Genomic DNA, 26,139 nt, shown 5'->3' on the forward strand with positions numbered 1-26,139 from the left:
GCCAGGTGGCTGTGGTGGGTGCCATGTAGGTATCTCCTCTCTCTGCTTTCTGTTTTTCTAATTTGTTTCTGTTTTCTAATTATTTTGATCTGTTTTGAATTAGTAAAAATACTAACTCATTTTGTAAAATCCTGATAAAAATTGTGGGCACTTTTGAAAATATTTCCAACAGCCCTCAACTAGTTTCAGAATTATTAGAGCATTTAAAATATTTATAGGATTTAAATGCCCCAATTCAAATACAATATGAGTTAATTCAAAAATCCAAAAATGACCTAGAAATATGTTTATCATTTTTGGCAGAGGTTTTTACCTTTATCAAAAATCATGAACTTTTCTAAAGGGCATTTGGGTTCATTGAAAATGTTTTTAAGTTGAACCTAGTTGAGTTCTTTTGGGTGCTAGGGATTGATCACCCCTATTTCAAGTTTAAGCAAAATTTAAACATGATGCATGAGGAACAAGCAAAGTCAGACAAGGGCTGATCTGGGGCTGTGACAATTACACTTCAATCACCAGTCCACGTACCCACAGTAGAGGAGTACAAACCTCCATCATCACCAACCCTGACACGTGCAAGTGGGATAAGCAGGTGATAAGTACAGCTTGACAAGATGGATCAGTGCGACAGTAAAATGCCATCATCATCGACCCTGAGATGAGCAAGTGGGATAAGCAACTGATAAGTACAGCTTGACAAGACTACTTAGTGCGACCAGATTTATACCCTGGCAAAGAAATTGGCTTGGACGGTTGGTTCTTCCAGGCCACCGCCCGCGCCACCCACTAGGCGGTTGCCACAAGGGACTGCAAACGGCGACCCCACGACCACTACACCCACGTTCCCGACGAACCGCCTCCCACACATCCCCATCCACGCACTTCAAAATACCCCATTGTCTTCCATCTCTGCCTCATTCCCAGAACCACCATCGTCGCTTCCATCTCCACCACAGGCAAACCAGACAATTCTTTCTCCCAAACCCACAGTCGCCGAAGCAGGGCAATGGCGGAGGAACCGTCCGCCAAGCGTCATCATGGCGAGACATCCCACAAGAGCAGCAACCTCGACGTTGTTCACGTCCCCGGCGAGAAGCACGCGTACACCAAAATGCTCATAGGGGTTGAGCTCCATGGCAAGGAGACATTGGAGATTGTCTGCACCAACGAACCAGACAAGGCCGATGAGATGATCTCCAGGCTCTGGAGGAAGGCTGGCGGCTTGCATCGTAAGATCGTCGGCGTTGGTGTGCACTACACCAGGGAAGACGAACCTCCCGAGATGGCAGCAGTCTAGCAGTTGTGCGTGGAGGAAGTCTGCCTGGTGTACCACATCGCAGCGGCCACAAAATGGTGACCCATACTACTCATTTCCCCTGTTTGGTTCATCTGTTTAATTAGTATTGTATCCTGAAAATTTCATCAAACTTGTTTCCCAACTAGATGTACTAGTGTGGTTTGTGAAAGTGGATGCACTACTGCATTTTCTCAAGTAGATACACTATAAATTTATTTTTGAACCGGATGCACTGGATTACTATTTGAAAAATCTTGCGGAAGATTAATTTCTAAAGTTGATGTACTAGTGTAGTTTCTGATCTTGATTCGATAGTGTAGTTTGTGTACTCGATGTATTAAAAAGATGTTCCTGAACTTGATGTAGTGAAGTACTTTCTGAATTTCAACTAATGTTATTTTCATAAGCAAAAAAATAAGAACTTGGTGAAGCACTGGTATGTGTTGTCATATTCAACAAAAGTAAACTGAACTAGTACTAAAGCAGCACATACAACATTGACTCAAACTATGCATAATCCAAAAAGAAAATAACATGATGTACTTGAATTTAATTTCAGAACTTTGTTTACTAGTTTCTGAAGTACATTCCTCCATTAATTATGCTATATAAGCATCTACTTCATGGATTCATCGCTTGTAAAACAAAACAAAAATGAAGAATTCAAACATCAAAGTAATACTAATCTTCAAAATGTCTCTCCCCTTGCAAGCCCAAGCGCCTAATCGAGATGCTGAAGCTTGAGAAGTTGTCCACATTTGCTGGTTTCAGCATTGAAGGCGACAAAGAGAAGCTGAAGATGTCTGGTTTGGAGATCAACCCCAACAAGTACATTGACATTCAGCGCATCTGGAGAGTTCCGTACACCGGAAAAGAGTACGACTCCTTGACTGATGTTGCAGCCAGCGTCATCCACCCATTCTACAAAGGCATGAAGAAGAACATCGACATGCAGGAAGAACACAAACTGTGGGGGATCACCCCGCTGCCAGACAACCTCATCGAGTACGCGGGAGTAGATGCGTACGCCACGTACAAGTCATGGAACATGATCGACAACATCACAAATGGTTGGGAAATTTCAAAAGCACGGGAGGCTGACCCCCACTATGACTGCCCCTTTTAGGGATGAAGATACATCAAAGCCTGCCTTCGTTTTGCTTCCGCTTGTGCTTGCCTTTTATCTTGTTGTTTCAGATTTGTAGTTTGCTCTTGTTGGGTTGAACCAGTATGATTATGTCGTGCTTGTCATGGTTGAACAAGTTTACTTATGTCATCAAGTACATTGTTTTGCTTATCTCATTATATAAGTTTGGTTGCTTCGTATTTTGTTAATCCATCATTTCAAATTCAAAAGTAGCCTCTGAATGGAACTTTGTGGCTGCTCTTCAGTACTAGTTATGAAGAAATTAATCACACAACGATGTTCCATGTGTAGATTCGATTCAGTATTGTATAGAAAACATAACGTTGAAAACAATCAGTACAATTTGAATTGCTTAACAACGCTTCAAAAGTTGAAGCAGAAATTCTTAGTACTTCATGTACTGTTCTCATTCATATGTAGCTGCTAGAAAATTAACAAGTACTACAACAGAAAAAGTTAAGAAGCATCAACACACACTTATGTTGGTCACTTGCAGACTAAGAACGACAGTACTAGTACACTTGATCGAACAGTACATACTTACTACAATAAAAATTACAAAGAACCATCAGTTCGTAATCCCACAAAGTAAAAATGTCAGACTAAGAACATAAGTGCTACTATGAATGGACTATCAGTACAACTTAGTCTACACGCAAGTATCATAGTGCTGAAAATGATACCAGAAGACCCTTGAGAATAATCACCAAAACAAACACAAAAACAAGGCAAAAAAACTCAAATGAAAAAATAACACTTACACAAAATTCACAAGAACTAGAACAAAAAGTATCAGTCCTAGTTACAAGTGGAATCAAGTACTAGATTCAAACTAAAAAAAGTAAAATTTGACCACCGAAGGACAGGCAGGCCCTGACGCTGCTAGATACTTGAACTTGAGCCCACAGTGGAACCGTCGGTGAATCCCTAGTAATCCGCACAACGTAGGGCCAGCCGACCAGGGCCCACAGGTCATGAGAGAGAGCGTCGTGTATAAGCGCTCAGGTAAGTATTCAAAGGAGTTCGACCAGTAGGACTCGACCGCGCTTATAAACAGGTCGAGAGCCTCCTCCCTTAGCGAGGTGGGACTAAACCCAGAGCACGCGCACATCCAGCAGTCTCCAAATCGCCCGCGCGGGCCATTTGGGCCGGAAAACGGCCCAATAGCCTCCATCGTCTACAAACACCTCACCAATAAGGCCAGTTAAACAAAGCAGAGCGCTGGGCAAAGAAATATAAACTACAAAAAAATGTTTGAAAACTGAAAATATAAAAGTTCAAATACTAGTTCGCACGCAATAATTTTAAATACAAAAAAAAACAAATTTAGCTCTGCACACGGATGATAAAAAAGGAAAAAAATATGATACAAAAACAACAAAACTCTAAAAAGCAGAGAACTTAATAGCCTATCTGTTAAATGTACATAATTTAAAACACTGAATTAAATATTACTTTCAAGTTCAACTACTAGAATGCAAGAAGTTCAAATAGATTTTGTTTGTCAATTCTGCTAAATTTCTTATTTATATAAAATCTGACAAGTTCAACTACTAAAATGCAAGAAGTTCAAATAGATTTTGTTTGTCAATTCTGCTAAATTTCTTATTTATATAAAATCTGTCCACACCTCAACGAACGATTTCGTCGTAAATAAAAAACTCAGTTCAAACATACATATGAGATCAGTACTTAAAAAGCAGGAACAGTCAGGCCACTCACACCACTGTGACACCAAATTTCAAAACTGTATGTGCTGTTATTCTCTACGTGCACTCATTTTCAAAATCTTTCTCCTGAGTTTGTTGGATGACTCTGAGACTTCCTGTCATTTCCAACCTTTCAAAACCTTGCTCATGTGTTTTTCAGTGGGCAAGACCTCATTTGCATCAGCTCAAACCCTATCCTTGTAAACCTTGGATATGCAAAAATATTGCCAGGTCCCATGCAATATTTTTGAATTATGAATTATTCCTTTTCTTGCCTTTCTGAGGAATAAAATCCAAAGGCATAGTTAGCCAACTCATAAATTCATGTGAATTGGTGGAGTTGATATTTATGCCCAATCCAAGCTCTGGCAAATATATTGGCCATAATTAAATAAGGAATTTTTTTCCTATTTAATACCAATATTGCATTTCTGCCATTTTCTAAAGGAACTACTATTTTTCTAGTAGAGAAAATTCCCACATAAATTGTGGAGCTTGTCCTTGCTATATAATCACTAGTTCCATCCTTATCCCCTGTTCCTCAGATCAAAAATTGGGCACATGATCCAATGCAAGTTTCTTCCTTCTCTGAAATTTTGCAAAGGAAGTGCTTTATTCCAAATTCCTATTGAGCTGCAATTTGGCAGGGTGATTAACATTGATAAAGCACCCATGGATACCAAAGATGAGCTCAATCCATTCATCGTAGCCTCCTGTGCAATTTTTCAAAGTTTCTTACCAGAATGCAACTTTGTGAAGGAAGTACCTTCATAGGGATTCCAAATGGGATGAAACTTTGCCATCCTCTCAAGTATTCCAAATCATTAGCCTCCACTAAAATTCAGCTCATTTCATTGACCTATGTGAGCACAGGAGCAATTCTAATTTTCTGTCCAAATTTTTAGTTTGTGAATCAAGTATATTTTATCTTGCTCCATTATGGCTGAAAATATTTCCATGCCTTCTCCTATCCATATAACCCACCTACCCAAGAGTTTGCCTTATTTCATGTAGCCAATATTTTTCTAGAATTTCCCAAGTTTCTGGTCAGAAGTGATGTTTGTGAAACAAGTACCAATTTGGCAAGTCCATTTGGTATGATCTTTTTGCAGCATCTACATATGACCAAATCATCAAGATTTGCCAAGTGGCAGCCCTATACAACACTCCTAGTGAGTGCTCCTTCCTCATTCGTTTTCTGGGCCATATTTGACAGTTGCACTGCAACTATGTTAAATACTTGCCCAAATCCCTTCCAACATTCCAGGACTATAGTCTTTGCTTCCCTAAGCATCCCAGACATCAAGTTTAGTTCTTAATCCCACCAGTTAGATCACCAAGATGTGGCCAAGTTTGCAACAGCAAACTTGTCGAGCTTGTTCCCCTCTGCTCCCTACACCTCTGCCAGTGCCATCACCTCTTCTTTAATGAGCCTTGGAAGGACTCCACTGATGATAAGGTTTGGCCTGAAGTAGATGGCCAGAGCGCGTGTTGTCGGTGGTGACCACGGGCAATGCTAGCCAAAACGATGGTCTCGCCACTGTTGGCTACATCAGCACCGCTTCGGCCGGTTCTGGCTTGTCCAAGCATGTCACACAGCTCACCCTCGACGTCGTCTTCCCCCCGGAGATTGTTCCCCCATCGTTTGCTTCCTCGTTGAGCCGTCGCTGTCGCCCAACACAGTGAGCGCCCGTGTGCGCCGTCGTTTCCTCGCTCCTATCCGCTTCCTCCTCTCGTCCGCGAGCGTTGCTCGATTCTGTGACCTCCTGGCATTCGTCCGCGTCGCCCTCGTCGCCTTGCCGCCCCTTCCTGTGAGTCTTGGCCGCGCGTGCGCGTCGCCGGTGCACGGACACGTAGCCTCGCCGCGTGTCACCTCCTCCCCTCCCTCTCGAGCCGTCCCACGGCTATTTAAGCACGCCTCGAGCTTCATCGCGGTCCACAACCCCCTCCCCAAGCCCAGAGTCCCTCTCTGACCCCCACCGCCGCCGTGGTCGCCGCCTCGGGTCCCTCTGATTCCGGTGACCAGGAGTCCCCCTCGCCGTTCCACCTCCACCACGGCATCACCTGAGGTCCGGCGAGCCTCCCCGTGGCCTCAGCCTCGCCGTTCCCCCACCGGAGCACCCTGTTCGCCGGCGGCCGAAGCCACCTCCATCGCGAGCCCTGCTGCCTCCTTTCCTAGTCCTCCTCGCTGGCAATGGAGACCACCCCGAGATGCGCCTCTCGCTCCTGAACTTGTGGGTAGGTCGGCCGTCGTCTGCGGTGGCCGGAGTCGCCGGCAATGGCCGTCGAGGCGAGCCCCTCCCTCTGCGAGGCGCGCGCACGAGCGGGAAGTTGAAGACGCTAGGCTAGGCGGGCCCCTCCCCGTGCGACCCCACCTGGCAGTGTCTCGGCGTTATCCCCGCCCCAGGCCCGCGTCTGTAAGTGGAAGCGTATTCTGGATATGTGTTTTCGATATACGAAAGCGTATTTGCTTTATCTTTTACCAGCAATACGCTTTCTTAGTTCTGAAAGTGTATTCGCTTTGCACTTCGGCTCAAAATACGTTTTTCTTTGCAGAAAACGTATTCGGCCCAAAGGCGCGTTCAGTTTTTCCTCCAGGGGCCTGTTTGCTGAAAAAAATTCACCGATAGGTCCCTGAGCTTCAACCCTTCGTATCTCGACAACCGTAACCCCGATTGAGGTGATTCCAACGCTCATGTTCTCTGTTCGTCGAGCTCTTTCCGTTGGTATCATTTTCATAATGTTTTCACACAGTGAAAATGTCCACTTTGCCCTTGCCCGTAAACAGCCCCCTCCGAGAGAGAACTATTTCGGCAACTCTTTCTGCGATCGTTTCACACTTCTTCCCGAAGTATTTGTCGACCCCAGGCAAGCCAACCTCTTATCATGAGCCCCGAACTTGCATGTTGACTTTGCTTGCACCCCATGTGTGTGTTTAGTTGCAGTAGTTTCTTGCCTGTTCCGTCTGCTGTTATTTTAGTCGTGCTATATGTTTTTGTTATCTGTCTTGCATGCTTATGCTTTCATGAAATAAGTTGACATGCTAGTTTGCTGTTGTTACTGATAATATCATGCCTCTGTCTAGTTTATTTTCATGTTAGTAGTATCGATGTTATGATAATTCTGTTGCAACTAGTGGAATTACTAGTGCTTGTTATTGCCATGTTTCGCATGCTATCATTGTTCATTTGAAAAGCTTGATTTTGTTACTGCATCGGTACGTTGCATGATAGTTGTTGAATTCATGTCAAAATGCTCGCATGATGATTGATGATGGACAAGTTAATAATATGACTTAATATCAAACCTCCTCCGTCATCACTGGGATATCATAGTGCCACCAAATCAAGCTTTCTCCACTGCAACCACATTTACCTTGTGGGAGGTCCTAGCTGGTTTATAGTCATGCCTCTCACCGGGGCCTCCAACTAGGGAAGGTTATGGGCGTGCATTACCCTGATGAGGTAGGCGGACATAAGCCTTGTGTGCCCGGGTTTGGTTTGAGCTCATGTCCCCGTTTGGGACCGTTTTGCCACGACGGTGGCCGTTGGTACCTTTGGTAAGTACGAGGCCACCCAGGACTGAACCCATAAGGGGTGTTGGTCGGAGTGGCCGGGAGAGTGTCGTGGCAGTAGGTCGGTTTTGTCAGAACGCTGTTGGTCCACACGTATGGGAGTGCGAGGCCATGGGTTCCGTGGTGTGGGTAAAGTGTGCTACCTCTGCAGAGTGTGTTTTAATCTATCGATAGCCGCATCCTCGGTCATGGGCACAAGTTCGTAGTAGGTCACACTATCGAGTCTTGGTCGAAATGGACGATAAATCTGCTAATAACTTATGTGATAACTAAGATGTGATAAATAATGTGGTGGCTTGGACTATGGGAAAATCATGAGAAGTCACAATGATGTGTTGATATGACCCCGAGACGAGGTCTTAGTAAGTCATGCGTGTGCTCTGAGGAGCCGTGGCAGAGTAAGTGATTTTTGCATAAGGTTATTACAATATGTCTTCACAGGAGGTAACTGGTAGTTTATTTCCAGCATAGTTTCATGATGCCATGCCATGTTTTGATATGCTATGCTTTGCTGTTGCTTTGCTAGAAATAAGTTTGATATGCCATGCCAGTAGATGCTTTGATGTTCTTCATGTTTAGTTTGATTTATGATTCTTGTTAATATTATGCCATGCTTAGAGGTTGTGTTGGAGTAGATTGTTGCATATGCTTGGTTCTTGCTTTGTCATCTGTTTGTTTGGATGCTATGTATTTGGTTGTCTTGCAAGTACATTCAATGTACTGACCTGGCGTGTCATGCCAGTTTTGTAGGTCGTGCCCGAATTGTTCGCTTGTTCCGTCGTGCTAGGTCATAATCTTGCCAGTCCTTGAGTTCTGGAGCCCAGCCAGAGTCGTCGAGCTGCCAAACCAAGACTTCCGCCGCCTTTTAGATAGCCTTAGAGCTATGCCACACATTGTATTCATCAATGATGTACTATTCTATGTCATGTAATTGATGAATATTTTTGTACCTGGAATGCTGTATCATGGACCTGTCGTGCGTCAGGTGTTATCCTGGGCTGACGTGCGAAGGCCCCCTGCTCCATGCGGATCGGGGTGCCACAAAAACCGTATGCTGTATGAAATTACAATTTAGTTCACACAGCACTAAACCACAAGTGCACTAAAAAGAGAATACAAAAACCATAAAGGCCTAAGTTAGGTTGGGAGAGATGAAAATAAAATAAATCCCAATTTTGAGCAACAACTCCCAGGGCACTCAAATATGTTCTGAGATCAACTAGTGTATACAACTTCAGTGGAAAAAACAAGACTTAACCTCCACACGGAAAAACATCACAAAGCATACGTCACTTAAACAATGCAAAATGCCACCATCACTACCCCTGAGACGTGCAAGTGGGATAAGCAGCTGGTAAGTACAACTTGACAAGACTACTCAGTGCGACAGTAAAAACCCTTGGCTTGGACAGTTGGTTCTTCCAAGCCACCACCCGCGCCACCCACTGGGCGGTTGCCACAAGGGACTGCAAACGGCAACCCCACGACCACTACACCCATGTCCCCGATGAACCACCTCCCACACATCCCCGCCCACACACTGGAAAATACGCCATTGTCTTCCATCTCTGCCTCATTCCCAGAATCACCATCACCGCTTCCATCTCCACTGCAGGCAAACCAGAAACTTCTCTCTCCCAAACCCACAGTCGTCGGAGGAGGGCAATAGCGGAGGAATAGTCCGCCAAGCGTTATCATGGCGAGGTGTCCCACAAGAGCAACAACCTCGACGTCGTTCACGTCCCCGACGAGAAGCACGCGTACACCAAAATCCTCACAGGGGTTGAGCTCCACGACAAGGAGACGCTGGAGATCGTCTGCACCAGCGAACAAGACAAGGCCAACGAGATGATGAGAAGGCTCAGGATGAAGGGCGGCGACTTGTATCCTAGCTTCATCGGAGTTGATGTGGAGTACACCAGCTAAGATGAACCTCCCCAGATGGAAGCAGTCCTACAGTTGTGCGTGGAGGAACTCTACTTGGTGTACCACATCCCAGCGGCCACAAAATGGTAACCCATACTACTGTTCATTCATCTGTTCTACTAGTACTACTCCCTAAAAATTTCATTAAACTTGTTTCCCAACTAGATGAACTACTATAGTTTGTGAACTGGATGCACGAGTACATGTTTCTCAAGTTACATGCACTTCTGAAATTGTGAAGTGGATTGTTTCACCAGATTAGCATCTGAAACTGATGCACTGGATTAGCATCTAATTTTTTTCACCAAATTAATTTCTGAACTTGATGTACTAGCATAGATTCTGATCTTGATGCACTAGTATAGTTTATAGAATTGATGTATTAAAAGATGTTTTTAAACTTGATGTACACAAGTATTTTCTGAACCTGGTCTGATGTAATTTTCAGCAGCAAAAAATGAAGTAAGAACTTGGTGAAGCACTGGTATAGGTCTTTTATTCAACAAAAACTAAACTAAACTTGAAGTAAGCAGCACATATATCATTTACTCTGGTGAACCATTTGGTGAAGCACTGAAGATACCAAAAAAAGAAAAATGACATGGTGTAGTTGAATTTAATTTCAGAACTTTGTGTACTAGTTTCTGAACTACATTCATCCATGACTTATACTATATAAGCATCTACCTCATGGATTATCACTTGTAAACCAAAAAACAAAAGAATTAAATCTTCAAAAAAGAACACTAATCTTCAATATGTGTCTCCCCCTTGCAGGCCCAAGCGCCTCAAAGAGTTCCTGCAGGAGGAGAAATTGTACACATTTTTCGGTTTCAGCATTGAAGGTGACAAGCGGATGCTGAACAAGTCTGGTTTGGAGATCAACCCCAACAACTTCATCGACATGCAGCGCAAGTGGAAAGTTCCAACCACCAGGAAATTCTATGACTCCTTGGCCGATGTTGTAGGCAGCGTCATCCACCCATTCTACAAAGGCATGAAGAAGAAGATCGACAAGGAGGAAGACCACAAACTATGGGGGATCAGCCCGCTGCCAGACAAGCTCATCGAGTACGCAGGAATAGATGCATACGCCATGTGCAAGTCATGGAAGATAATCGACAACATCGTGACAGGTTGGGATATTTCAAAAGAGCAGGAGGCTGACCCCTACTACCACTGCAACTTCGCGAGATGAAGAGGCTTGAAAGTCTGCCTTCGTGTTGCTCGCGCTTCTGCTTGTCCTTAATCTTGTTGTTTCAGATTTGTAGTTTGCTTTCGTTAGGTTGAACCAGTTTCCTAATGTTATGTATGTCAGGATTTGAACAAGTTTGCCTATGTATATCAAGTACATCATTTTCTTATGTCGTTCGACAAGTTTGCTAGCTTCCTGTTTTGTTTATCCATCATTTGAAGTTGAAGTAGGTTGTGAATGAAACTTGATGGCTGCTATGCAGCACTAGTCATGGAGCAACAAATCACACATGGATATTTTCACAAAAAAAAAACAGTGGCAGACTACCTAAGGACAACAGCAAATAATAGCCTTGGACGCTCAGTACAGCTTAGTCATGTACGGTAGTACTATCACACTAAAAATCAATTTTTAGTTTCAGAAGAACACTAAAAAGACTAAGTTTCAGCCGAGGAAAACATTCAGTACTAACAACATCATGCTAATAGTAGTTAGAAAATTACTAAGTACTGCAACAGGAAAAGCAAAGAACCATCAGTACATATTTCCTAGTCACTAGCATGCTAGGATTGAAAGTACTGGTACACTTGATAACACAGTACATTCATTCTACAAAAATAAAAAGGAACGGGAAGCTTCAGTTCGCATTCCCTAAAACAGTGACACACTAAGAATAACAGTAATAGCACAATTGAAATCTTAGTACAACTTGGTCTATACGGCAAGTACTATGATGATAATAAATATTGCCTTGAGAAGAACCACAACCTAGAAAAAGAAGGCCAAAACTAAATCAAAAAGATATCAGTTCGACCAAGGAGAAAAATCACAAGAAAGACAACAGAAGCATCAGCCCACATTGACCAGTGAGGTACTAGTTTCAAACAACACAAAAAAATAATATCATCAAAGTACTAGCACAATCGAAATCTTAGTACAACTTAGTTTATTCGGTAAGTACTATGATGATACCAATTAATGCCTTGAGAAAGAAGGCCAAGACTCAACCAAATAGATTACAGTTCAACCAAGGACAAAAATTCAAAAAAAAAACAAACAACAGAAGCATCAGTCCACATTGACTAGTGAAGTAATTATGAACTTAATAGGGCTATCTGTTAAATGTAGCTAATTTAAACCAGTGCTTTAACTTTTACTATGAAGTTCAGCTACTAAAATTCAAGAAGTTCAAACAAAAATTTGGCTCTCAAATTTTGCTAAATTTCTTATACTTCAATAAAATCTAGCTAGAGATCACGTAGCAACTTCGTCGTAAATAATTTCAATCCAAAAAAAACTTCATTTCTAATACATTATATGAAATCAGTTCTACATAACAAGGAAGCGTCACTCCACTCACGCTAGATCCACAAGTGCTATCGTGACACCAAATTTTAAATGCCTTACGCTGAATGAGATTACAATTCAGTACTAACAGTACTATACCATAAGTACAAGAAAAGAGGGTACAGAAACTATAAAGGTCCAACTTAGGTTGGGACAGATGAAAATAAAATAATCTCACTTTTTCAGCAACAACTCGTAATGCACATGAAAAAAGGTGTTTTCAGTTCAACTAGTGTATAAGACTTCAGTACAAAAAATAAAACTTAACCAAAACGAATTCCCGATGAAACATACAAAAGTGAAACAGCTATTCAACCACACTATCATCATGGAAAAAAAAGTTTGTTAAACATTGTGCCACACTTAAACACAACACAAAATATACCGGTTATTACATAGTACTTGACAAGACATCCAAACACTACAAACAATGCCTACAATGCTTTCAAGAGATATATCGCACAGCTATCCCATTGACTACGCAAATGATGACCGTTTCTTCTATGCACCAGGAGCCAAAGCCTGAACCTCCTTGGGAAGCTCCGTCACCAGAAGCTGGGTATTCCGGTTGAACACAACTCTATATAGATCCTCAGCGTTCCAATCAACAATACGAGGCTGCAAAACAATAAAACAAATTATCAAAAATCATGACACATAAAAAAAGAATACACAGTAAGCCAAACACAGAGAGTGAAAAGCTCAACTAGAACCCACGTCATTATTTCGAATGTTTTCAACGATCTTTTCACCATCATAGGATCCCGCATACTTCAGAGTATAATCGCCTCATTCATTCGCCCCTTGAAGTGGAACCTTGACAAACGTTGGTTTCTTTGCAAAAACCTCCCATTTGGGCTGCTTGCTCGCATTGTACTGAACATCACCATACACAACCTTCATTACTTGGACCAATCTAGAGATCTGTAAAAAAAAGAAAAGAAACCACACATTTTCAAGTCTCAAAAAAGCAGAAACAAAGATGCGGAAAAATTAATCCAGTACAGATAATAAATGTCACTCACAATCTTCTCGCAGTCTTTATGATAGGTGTTCTTTGAAGTACGATGGTTCTTCGGATAAGGTAAAGAGTCAAGGATGTCGACACTACTTCGGTACCGATTCATGACATATAAGGAAAAGTGGTTCACTTTCCTATCCTTTGATAAAAACATAGGTTTGAATAGAGGCATCATGATCTAAAAAAAAATGAACAAAAAAGAGATATTAAATATTCAAAATAAAAACCAGCATGACAACAAACTAATAAAACCAAAAATCAGCTAGTCGATCTCACAAGGTCGGCACTGAGCAAGTCTTCCTTATCTTTAACATAGCTCTTGAAATCTCTCGCTGCTCTCTCCACATTAAACTCTTTATTTTCATCACCGTAAAACGTATAGTCAAGCACAACCTAAAAAAGCCAAAAAAGAAATAGACAGGGGAAAAGGTCAACAAGCAAAGTATTATTAAAACTCGTAAAACAATAGGAAGTCTTGTTTAACAGAAACAAACGATCTGATTGATTAACGTGATGAAATATGGACTCGTCAATACCCTTTTTCCAGACGTAAAATCAGCATTTCTCTCGGGATATTGCTTCCAATCATCAATGATGAAGTCCATTACATCACCCTCCATCATTTGCCCAGGTGCAAAAACTTCCCAGATGCGTTTCCCAGTGAAGCTAGTTACGCTATCATCAGGTTGAGGTATCATTGAGAATGTATTCCTGCAGCACACAAAAGAACAAAAAGCAGGGGAAGCAAGATAATTCATGCATAGCAGTTCAAGTTGTATAAAAAGTAATAGTTCAGGTCATATTTATCTAGCAGTTACAAACAACAGATGAAAAGAAGAGGAAACATAATGAGAGATACTCACTCGGCATACTTCTCACATCCTTCATCACTAAGCAATATATTATACAACTTGCGAGCCTTGTCCAGACGAGGGAAATTATGAGGGTGAAGCTACTACACAGGGGAGCAAAACTTTATAGGAGCTCTGGGCGCACGCTTCATGCTTACAACATTGCCAGAATCCAAAGCAGGATCCTTCCTAGCAGCACCAGCTCTACGGGCCACTATTCTAACAAGGGGAGATACATGATGAGCCACAAGTATAGGGATCTATCGTAGTCCTTTCGATAAGTAAGAGTGTCGAACCCAACGAGGAGCAGAAGGAAATGATAAGCGGTTTTCAGCAAGGTATTCTCTGCAAGTACTGAAATAAGTGGTAACAGATAGTTTTGTGATAGGATAATTTGTAAGGAGCAACAAGTAACAAAAGTAAATAAAGTGCAGCAAGGTGGCCCAATCCTTTTTGTAGCAAAGGACAAGCCTGGACAAACTCTTATATAGAGAAAAGCGCTCCCGAGGACACATGGGAATTATCGTCAAGCTAGTTTTCATCACGTTCTTATGATTCACGTTCGGTACTTTGATAATTTGATATGTGGGTGGACCGGAGCTTGGGTGTTGTTCTTACTTGAACAAGCGTCCCACTTATGATTAACATCTATTGCAAGCATCCCCAACTACAACAAAAGTATTAAGGTAAACCTAACCATAGCATGAAACATATGGATCCAAATCAGCCCCTTACGAAGCAACACATAAACTAGGGTTTAAGCTTCTGTCACTCTAGCAACCCATCATCTACTTATTACTTCCCAATGCCGTCCTCTAGGCCCAAATAATGGTGAAGTGTTATGTAGTCGACGTTCACATAACACCACTAAAGGATAGACAACATACATCTCATCAAAATATGGAACGAATATCAAATTCACATGACTACTAATAGCAAGACTTCTCCCATGTCCTCAGGAACAAACGTAACTACTCACAAAGCATATTCATGTTCATAATCAGAGGGATATTAATATGCATATAGGATCTAAACATATGATATTCCACCAAATAAACCAACTAGCATCAACTACAAGGAGTAATCAACACTACTAGCAACCTACTAGTACCAATCCCAGACTATGAGACAAGAATTGGATACAAGAGATGAACTAGGGTTTTGAGAGGAGATGGTGCTGGTGAAGATGTTGATGGAGATTGCCCTCTCCCGATGAGAGGAGCGTTGGTGATGACGATGGCAATGATTTCCCCCTCCCGGAAGGAAGTGTCCCCGGCAGAACAGCTCTGCCGGAGCCCTAGATTGGTTCCGCCTCGTGGCGGTGGAGTCTCGTCCCGAAAAGTTGCTTCTGATTTTTCCCTGGACGAAAGACTTCATATAGCAGAAGATGGCCACCGGAGAGCCAACAGGGGGCCCACGAGGCAGGGGGGCGCGCCCTGGGGGGAGGGCGCGCCCCCCACCCTCGTGGGCAGGTGGTGGCCCCCCTGACGTATTTCTTCCGCTCAGTATTTTTTATTATTTCCAAAAATAACTTTCGTGGAGTTTCAGGACTTTTGGAGTTGTGCAGAATAGGTCTCTAATATTTGCTCCTTATCCAGCCCAGAATTCCAGCTGCCGGCATTCTCCCTCCTTATGTAAACCTTGTAAAATAAGAGAGAATAGGCATAAGTATTGTGACATAACGTGTAATAACTGCCCATAATGCAATAAATATCGATATAAAATCATGATGCAAAATGGACGTATCAACTCCCCCAAGCTTAGACCTCGCTTGTCCTCAAGCGGAAGCCGATAACGATAAATATGTCCACATGTTTAGAGGTAGAGGTGTCGATAAAATAAAATACGGACATGAGGGCATCATGATTATTCTCATAACAGCAACATAGAAGGATATTGTCATATGATTTCTTATGCTCAAGTAATAATCTATTCACAATGCAAAAGTATGAATCAGAAACTTTATTGAGAACCAACAAACTATAATCTCAGTCATTGAGGCAATTGCAATTTATCATAATATCAGAAAGAGACTATGTCAAAGCTTTCTAGCAAGTCCACATACTCAATTATCATTTAGTCTTTCATAATTGCTAACACTCATGCAATACTTGTGGTTACGGAGTTTTAATCGGACACAGAGAAAGATAGGGGCTTATAGTTTCGCCTACCAACCTTTTACCTCAAGGGTAATGTCAACAATAATAGTTCATGCTAACCCACATCCAATTAGATATATGTATTAGGATCTTTTCAACATCCCGTGCTTGCCAAAGGATAAAATATAAAAAGGAAAGGTGAAGATCACCATGACTCTTGCATAAGGTAGAAGATAATAGTAAAAGATAGGCCCTTCGCAGAGGGAAGCAGAGGTTGCCATGCGCTTTCAGGGTTGGATGCACAAAATCTTAATGCGAAAGAACGTCACTTTATATTGCCACTTGTGATATGAACCTTTATTATGCAGTCCGTCGCTTTTATTTCTTCCACATCACAAGATTGTATAAAGCTTATTTCCTACACACCAATCAATCATACACATTTAGAGAGCAATTTTTATTGCTTGCACCGATGACAACTTACTTGAAGGATCTTACTCAATCCATAGGTAGATATGGTGGACTCTCATGGCAAAACTGGTTTAAGTGTTTTTGGAAGCACAAGTAGTATCTCTACTTGGTGCTAAGAATTTGGCTAGCATGAGGGGGAAAGGCAAGCTCAACATGTTGGATGATCCATGACAATATACTTTATCTCAGATATAAGAAAACATAACCCATTACGTTGTCTTACTTGTCCAACATCAACTCTTTAGCATGTCATATTTTAATGAGTGCTCCCAATCATAAAAGGTGTCCAAGATAGTATATTTGTATGTGAAACCTCTCTTTCCTTATTACTTCCTATTAATTGCAACGATGACCAAAGCTATGTTTGTCATCCCTCAACAACTTTTAATCACCATACTCTTTCTATGTGAAGTCATTACTCTCAATAAGATCAATATGATCTCTTTGTTTCTTTTTATTCTTTTTCTCTATTCTTTTATTCACTCTAGATCATAGCAAAATAATCAAGCCCTTGACTCAACACTAATATTTATTATATAGCTCACGGACTCGATTACATAGAGAGATCATAAAGCAAAACTCAAAACTAGATCATGCCAAAACTTTATTCTACTAAATCAAGATACTACTAATAGGATCGAACTAAGAAAACGGTAAAGATAGGAGTGTGATGGTGATACGATACCGGGGCACCTCCCCCAAGCTTGGCAGATGCCAAGGGGAGTGCCCATACCCATATGATTATGTCTCCTTTGCTGGTGAAGGGATTGTTGATGATGGGTAATCGCACATCGAGCGTAAAAGATCCTCCAACTTGCGGATAATGCCCTTGAGTGCGACAATATGCTCCTTCAACAAAATATTTTCACTGGTGAGATACTTGTTTTGTATACGAGCTAACTCAATCATCTTGAAAGCTTCGATCTCAGTTGTGGTAAGAAGATTGTGATCAAGTTGAAGGGTGTCTCCTGCAGCCGGAACTTGGTCCTCCGTGGTCTTCTTGATCCCTTCATCCTTGTTGATCTCCATGGGTTCTTCCCTCTTTAGCTCTATCTTCTTTAGCCAAGCATCGTTGTCACCATTGTTGGAGGAGGGGGACGACATGATGCCTGGCCTTGACAACCCTGACAGAAAACAACTCGAAACAAGAACAGAGGATAATTGCATGATACAGGAGTCAAAACCTTCGGGAGATTATATAATGAATTTTTACCGACCAAAATACGTATCGTGCAAGAAAACGGAGTCCGGAGAGCACACGAGGTGCCCACGAGGTAGGGGGCGCGCCCAGTAGAGTAGGGCGCGCCCTCCACCCTCGTGGAGGCCTCATGTCCTTCCCTGACTGCTTCTTATTTTTCTATTTTTCTAAATATTCCAAAACGGAAAAATATTGCCATAAAAACTGTTTTGGAGTCGGTTTACTTACCGTACCACATACCTATTCCTTTTCGGAGTCTGAAACGTTCCGGAAAGTGTCCCTTATATATTCCTCCGGGGTTACGGTTTCAATAACATGGGTTTCAACATTTATAGGATTACCTGAGATATAATGTTTAATTCTTTGACCGTTCACCACCTTCGGATTTGTGCCTTCGAAGTTGTTGATTTTTATGGCACCGGAACGATAGACCTCCTCGATAACGTAAGGGCCTTCCCATTTAGAGAGAAGTTTTCCTGCAAAAAATCTTAAATGAGAGTTGTATAGCAATACATAATCACCTACATAAACTCAAGCTTTTGTATCCTTTTGTCATGCCATCTTTTAACTTTTTCTTTAAACAACTTGGCATTTTCATAAGCTTGGGTTCTCCATTCATCAAGTGAGCTAATATCAAATAACCTCTTCTCACTGGCAAGTTTGAAATCATAATTGAGCTCTTTAATAGCTTAATATGCCTTATGTTCTAGTCCGAGAGGTAAGTGACATGCTTTTCCATAAACCATTTTATACGGAGACATACCCATAGGATTTTTATATGCAGTTCTATAGGCCCATAATGCATCATCAAGTTTCTTGGACCAATTCTTTCTAGATCTATTGACAGTCTTTTGCAAAATTAATTTGAACTCTCTATTACTCAATTCTATTTGACCACTAGACTATGGGTGATAAGGAGATGCAATTCTATGATTAACGTCATACTTAGCAAGCATTTTACGAAAAGCACCATGAATAAAGTGTGAAGCACCATCAGTCATTAAATATCTAGGGACTCAAAACCTCGGAAAAATAACTTCTTTAAGCATTTTAATAGAAGTGTTATGATCAGCACTACTAGTTGGAATAGCTTCTACCCACTTAGTAACGTAATCAACAGCAACTAAAATATGTGTATATCCATTAGAGGCAGGAAAAGGTCCCATATAATCAAATCCCCAAACATTAAATGGTTCAATAACAAGTGAATAGTTCATAGGCATTTCTTGACGTCTACTAATATTACCAATTCTTTGACACTCATCACAAGATAGGACAAACTTACGGGCATCCTTGAAGAGAGTAGGCCAAGAAAAACCGGATTGCAATACCTTATGTGCAGTTCTGTCTCCAGCGTGGTGTCCTCCATATGCCTCGGAGTGACACTTGCGTAGGATCTGTTCCTGTTCATGCTCAGGTACACAACGTCTAATAACACCATCTACTCCTTCTTTATAAAGATGTGGGTCATCCCAAAAGTAATGTCTCAAATCATAGAAAAACTTTTTCTTTTGCTGGTATGTGAAACTAGGTGGTATAAATTTAGCAACGATGTAATTAGCATAATCGGCATACCATGGAGCTGTACAAGAAGCATTTATGACATTTAATTGCTCATCAGGAAAGCTATCATCAATAGGTAGTGGGTCATCAAGAACATTTTCTAACCTAGACAAGTTGTCTGCAACGGGGTTCTCAGCTCCCTTTCTATCAACAATATGCAAATCAAATTCTTGTAGCAGGAGAACCCATCTAACAAGTCTAGGTTTAGCATCTTTCTTTTCCATAAGATATTTAATAGCAGCATGATCAGTGTGAATAGTTACATTAGAATTGACAATATAAGTTCTGAACTTATCACAAGCAAATACGACTGCTAAGAATTCTTTTTCAGTAGTAGCATAATTTCTTTGAGCATTGTCTAGAGTTTTACTAGCATATTGAATAACATTTAATTTCTTATCAACTCTTTGCCCTAGAACAACACCTACATCATAATCACTAGCATCACACATAATTTCAAAGGGTAAATTCCAATCAGGTGGCTAAACAATAGGCGCAGAGATCAGTGCTTTCTTAAGTATTTCAAATGCTTCTACACAGTCATCATCAAAGACAAATGGTATATCTTTTTGTAATAAATTAGTCAGAGGCCGATAAATTTTTGAGAAGTCCTTAATGAACCTCCTATAAAAACCGGCGTGACCAAGGAAACTTCTTGTACCTTTGATGTCCTTGGGACATGGCATCTTTTCAATAGCATCAACCTTGGCTTTATCAACTTCAATACCTCTTTCAAAAACCTTATGCCCCAAGACAATACCTTCATTAACCATAAAGTGGCACTTCTCCCAATTCAAGACAAGATTAGTTCTTCACATCTCTGCAAAACTCGATCAAGGTTGCTCAAGCAATCATCAAAAGAGGATCCATAAACGGAGAAATCGTCCATGAAAACCTCACAAATCTTTTCACAAAAGTCAGAGAATATAGCCATCATGCATCTTTGAAAGGTAGCAGGTGCATTACATAAACCAAAAGGCATACGTCTATAAGCAAAAGTACCAAAAGGGCAAGTAAGAGTAGTCTTTCATTGATCATTGGCTGACACAGGTATTTGAGAGAAACCAGAATAACCAAGAAAGCAAAACATGTGTATGTTTGGATAATCTTTCTAGCATTTCATCGATAAAAGGTAGGGGGTAATGATCCTTTTTAGTAGCCTTATTTAATTTGCAGAAATCAATTACCATCCTATAACCTGTAATAATTCTTTGCAGGATCAACTCATCTTTATCATTTGGAATGACGGTAATACCTCCCTTCTTAGGGACACAATGGACAGGACTTACCCACTGACTATCAGCAACGGGATAAATTATACCTGCCTCAAGGAGCTTTAGTATTTCTTTTCTTACCACTTCCTTCATCTTAGGATTCAGCCGTCGTTGGTGATCACGAACTGGTTTGGCATCTTCCTCCAAATTTATTTTATGTTGACATAGAGTGGGACTAATGCCCTTAAGATCATCAACATTATATCCAATAGCAGCACGGTGCTTCCTCAGAGTTTTCAATAATCTCTCTTCTTCATGCTCTGAAAGGTTAGCACTAATAATAACAGGATATATCTTTTTCTCATCAAGATAAGCATATTTAAGAGTATCAGGTAACGGTTTTAGCTCAAACATGGGATCACCCTTGGGTAGAGGAGGATCCCCTAGGACTTCAACAGGCAAATTATGTTTCAGGATGGGTTCCAGTTTAAAGAATACTTCATCTATTTCCCTTCTTTCATTCATAAACATATCATTTTCATTGTCTAGCGAATATTGTTCTAAAGGATCACTAGGAGGTACGGCAATAGAAGCAAGACCAATAATTTCATCCTTACTAGGCAATTCTTCTTCACGGTGTTGTCTACTAAATTTAGAGAAATTAAACTCATGAGACATATCACCCAAGCCTATAGTAACAACATCCTTTTCGCAGTCTATCTTAGCATTAACGGTGTTCAAGAAGTGTCTACCAAATATAATGGGACAAAAGCTATCTTGTGGGGAACCAAGAACAAGAAAATCAGCAGGATATTTAGTTTTCCCACACAAGACTTCAACATCTCTAACAATTCCCATTGGTGAAATAGTATCTCTATTGGCAAGTTTAATTGTGACATCAATATCTTCTATCTCAGCAGGTGCAATATAATGCATAATTTCTTTGTATAAGTCATAAGGTATTGCACTAACACTAGCACCCATATCACACAAGCCATGATAACAATGATCTCCTATTTTAACAGAAATAACGGGCATGCCTACCACAGGTCTATGTTTATCTTTAGCACACGGTTTGGCAATTCTAGCAGTTTCACCGTAGAAATAAATAACATGCCCATCAATATTATCAGCCAAGAGATCTTTAACAATAGCAATATTAGGTTCAACTTTAACTTGCTCAGAGGTGTATAAGTTCTAATATTGCTTTTACGAACCACAGTTGAAGCTTTAGCATGATCCTTTATTCTAACAGGGAAAGGTGGTTTCTCAACATAAGAAGTAGGAACAATAGGATCATTATAAGTGATAGTCTTTTCTTCAACTTTAATAGGTGCAGCTACTTTTACTTCTATGGGAGGATGATATTTAAACCACTTCTCCTTAGGGAGATCAACATAAGCAGCAAAAGATTCACAGAAAGAGGCTACTATCTCGGAGTCAAGTCCATATTTAGTGCTAAACTTACGGAAAACATTGGTATCCATAAAAGATTTAACACAATCAAACTTAGGTGTCATACCTGACTCCTTACCTTCGTCGAGATCCCAATCTTCAGAGTTGCGTTTAATTCTATCCAATAAATTCCATTTGAATTCAATAGTCTTCATCATAAAAGAGCCAGCCCAAGAAGTATCGAGCATGGTGCGATTGTTTTCAGAAAGTCGAGCATAAAAACTTTGAATAATTATTTCTCTTGAGAGCTCATGATTGGGGCATGAATATAACATTGATTTAAGCCTCCCCCAAGCTTGAGCGATGCTTTGTCCTTCGCGAGGCCAAAAATTATATATATAATTGCGATCATAATGAACAAGATGCATAGGATAAAATTTCTGATGAAATTACAATTTCATTCGTTTGTAGTTCCATGATCTCGTATCATCACATAGCCTATACCATGTCGATGCATCTCCCTTCAAAGATAAAGGGAAGACCTTCCTTTTAATAACATCACCGGGTACACTTGCAAGCTTAAATAATCCACAAACTTCATCCACATATATTAGGTGCTCATCAGGATGCTTTGTTCCATCTCCTGCAAAAGGATTAGCTAGCAGTTTTTCTAGCATACCCGAAGGAATCTCAAAGTGGACATCTTCATTTTCATTTTCATTTTCAGTAGGTTCAGTAGGTTGAGGAGCAACTCTTTGCTCTACTGGTCAGGGTGAAGATACCCCGAACAAGGCCCTCAGAGGATTTCTTTCCATAGTAACAAGTGCAGCTACTACATAGGGGAGCAAAACCTTATAGGAGCTCTGGGCGCACGCTTCATGCTTACAACATTGCCAGAATCCAAAGCAGGATCCTTCCTAGCAGCACCAGCTCTACGGGCCACTATTCCGGCAAGGGGAGATACATGATGAACCACAAGTATAGGGATCTATCGTAGTCCTTTCGATAAGTAAGAGTGTTGAACCCAACGAGGAGTAGAAGGAAATGATAAGCGGTTTTCAGCAAGGTATTCTCTGCAAGTACTGAAATAAGTGGTAACAGATAGTTTTGTGATAGGATAATTTGTAACGAGCAACAAGTAACAAAAGTAAATAAAGTGCAGCAAGGTGGCCCAATCCTTTTTGTAGCAAAGGACAAGCCTGGACAAACTCTTATATAGAGAAAAGCGCTCCCGAGGACACATGGGAATTATCGTCAAGCTAGTTTTCATCACGTTCATATGATTCGCGTTCGGTACTTTGATAATTTGATATGTGGGTGGACCGGAGCTTGGGTGTTGTTCTTACTTGAACAAGCAACCCACTTATGATTAACCTCTATTGCAAGCATCCGCAACTACAACAAAATTATTAAGGTGAACCTAACCATAGCATGAAACATATGGATCCAAATCAGCCCCTTACGAAGCAACACATAAACTAGGGTTTAAGCTTCTGTCACTCTAGCAACCCATCATCTACTTATTACTTCCCAATGCCTTCCTCTAGGCCCAAATAATGGTGAAGTGTTATGTAGTCGACATTCACATAACACCACTAAAGGATAGACAACATACATCTCATCAAAATATGGAACGAATACCAAATTCACATGACTACTAATAGCAAGACTTCTCCCATGTCCTCAGAACAAACGTAACTACTCACAAAGCATATTCATGTTCATAATCAGAGGGATATTAATATGCATATAGGATCTGAACATATGATCTTCCACCAAATAAACCAACTAGCATCAACTACAAGGAGTAATCAACACTACTAGCAACCTACTAGTACCAATCCCGGACTATGAGACAAGAATTGGATACAAGAGATGAACTAGGGTTTTGAGAGGAGATGGTGCTGGTGAAGATGTTGATGGAGATTGCCCTCTCCTGATGAGAGGAGCGTTGGTGATGACAATGGTGATGATTTCCCCCTCCCAGAGCGAAGTGTCCCTGGCAGAACAGCTCTACCGGAGCCCTAGATTGGTTCCGCCAAGCTTCCGCCTCGTGGCGGCGGAGTCTCGTCCTGAAAGGTTGCTTCTGACTTTTCCCTGGACGAAAGACTTCATATAGCAGAAGATGGCCACCGGAGAGCCAACAGGGGGCCCACAAGGCTGGGGGCGCGCCCTGGGGGTAGGGCGCGCCCCCACCCTCGTGGGCAGGTGGTGGCCCCCCTGACGTATTTCTTCCGCTCAGTATTTTTTATTATTTCCAAAAATTAACTTTCATGGAGTTTCAGGACTTTTGGAGTTGTGCAGAATAGGTCTCTAATCTTTGCTCCTTTTCCAGCCCAGAATTCCAGCTGCCGCCATTCTCCCTCCTTATGTAAACCTTGTAAAATAAGAGAGAATAGGCATAAGTATTGTGACATAACGTGTAATAATAGCCCATAATGCAATAAATATCGATATAAAAGCATGATGCAAAATGGACGTATCAATACACCCTTGGCAGCAACGCTCCTGGTGACTCTTCCCATGCCAGCAATCTTGTCAAACGCATCATCATCACTGTCTATCAATTCCACAATGGGATTCTTGGGTGTAGAGGGGCTCTCTACATAAGCAGCCGTAGAACCTTTCAGAGCTCCCAACCGCCCCTTCATAACACCAGATCTTGTCTTTTTGGGAGAACGCCCTGGCTAAAATCAATAGCTACACGCTCGAGCTCCGAGAACTGGCTGCCAAAAACTAAAAAAGAAGGAGCGCACCAAGGGTAAGTTCGAATAAATAATTCATGATAGTAATAGTCAAGAAGTACAAGCTACAAAAAATTACAAAAGGACATGTATACGTACATGGTTCGATGCCAAACAAACCCCGGAAGTCAACATCAAACACATCACTAGTTGCGCAGGTATACATCAAAGTCTTTCTAATGTCAAGAATGTCTTCGTGGCTGTAATCTAACATTTCAATCACACCATCCTCCCGGCAATGATAGGTCTTGCAGTTTTGTAGCATCCACAATCATGCCTGTTAAAAAAACAAAATACAAAAGGGTACATCACAAATTCGAAAAAACAGGAACACCATCCTCCCAGCAACAAAAACAACTAATAAAAATCATTAAAACTGATACTCACGTGTTTTTCCGCTGTGCAACCACACAAACTCGCAAGAGAAACCATCAATATGCGCCGGCGAGAACGGTTTGGACCTGTCTATGCTGGACTCCCTCCAAAGATTCTTTATATTATCTTTCATAGTCCTTAAGAATGTAACTGCATCACTCCAGGTTTCATCGTGGAGTGAATCAAGACACTCGAGACGGCGGAACCTCAAATTCAGAACAATCAAGCACCAATGCCCAGATTCTTTAGTAGGCTTCATGGCAGCCGCAAATACAGGCGGATCAAAAGTAGGGAAAAGAAGCTGACAAAAAATTCACAAAGGAAAAATGAATTTAACAAATCATAATGAAATAAAATATTCAGCCTCCAAAACAATAAATAAAAGAGGGAAATTGAAATTCAGAAGCCCAAACAAATCAGATAATCATAAGTTCTAATTGAGTAAGAAACTCACTACAAAAAATAAATGCTACTCAAGTTTATATCCACCGTCCAAACTTGCAACAAACATATCAGTTCAATTTCCTTGCGACAATAAGTGCAGCTTTCAACAGAGAAGCACACATCATTCATATGTACAGGGGTAAAAAGAAGGCTACTCAAGTTCATTCCCACCTCCCAAACTTGCAAGAAAACATGTCAGTTCTAGTTCATGGGTACAATAAGTTCAGGTTCACCTACTTGGTCAAAACCATCAGCCCCTGATCTCGTGAAGCACTATAGCACATTGGCATCAATATTTCCATCACAGATCTTGGTCTGTTGTACAAAAAGAACAACAATAGTTAGAAAATTGCCAAAATAAGTTTTCATCCTATCTACAAAACAAAATACTGACCGTCACCAATCTGGGAACTATCAACTTGTCAGTGTCTCAGTACTTCTGACGTAGAGAATATAAAACAACGTCAACACTGTCTGAGTTGAGCATGCCAGTGGGGACAAATGCTTTAGCAATAGAACCAACACTGGCATCACATTCGCTATTTTGAAACATCGTCTTGTCACTAGGA

At 41.1% G+C, this 26,139-nt stretch overlaps 2 protein-coding genes across 2 annotated transcripts; both read left to right on the plus strand.

Annotated features, from left to right (window-relative positions):
* The first annotated feature begins 2,027 nt into the window (after positions 1 to 2,027).
* Positions 2,028 to 2,423, plus strand: LOC141040859 (uncharacterized). The gene has a single exon (XM_073506975.1). It carries the CDS (start codon positions 2,028 to 2,030, stop codon positions 2,421 to 2,423), a length of 396 nt encoding a protein of 131 aa, XP_073363076.1.
* A 6,604-nt stretch (positions 2,424 to 9,027) lies between these two features.
* On the plus strand, positions 9,028 to 10,851 carry LOC141040860 (uncharacterized). The gene is made up of 3 exons (XM_073506976.1): positions 9,028 to 9,081; positions 9,444 to 9,640; positions 10,431 to 10,851. The coding sequence occupies exons 1-3, from the start codon at positions 9,028 to 9,030 to the stop codon at positions 10,849 to 10,851; spliced, it is 672 nt and encodes a 223-aa protein (XP_073363077.1).
* Positions 10,852 to 26,139: the final 15,288 nt, after the last annotated feature.

The sequence above is a fragment of the Aegilops tauschii genome, chromosome 2, assembly GCF_002575655.3.
Source record: "Aegilops tauschii subsp. strangulata cultivar AL8/78 chromosome 2, Aet v6.0, whole genome shotgun sequence".
Classification (NCBI taxonomy): domain Eukaryota; kingdom Viridiplantae; phylum Streptophyta; class Magnoliopsida; order Poales; family Poaceae; genus Aegilops; species Aegilops tauschii.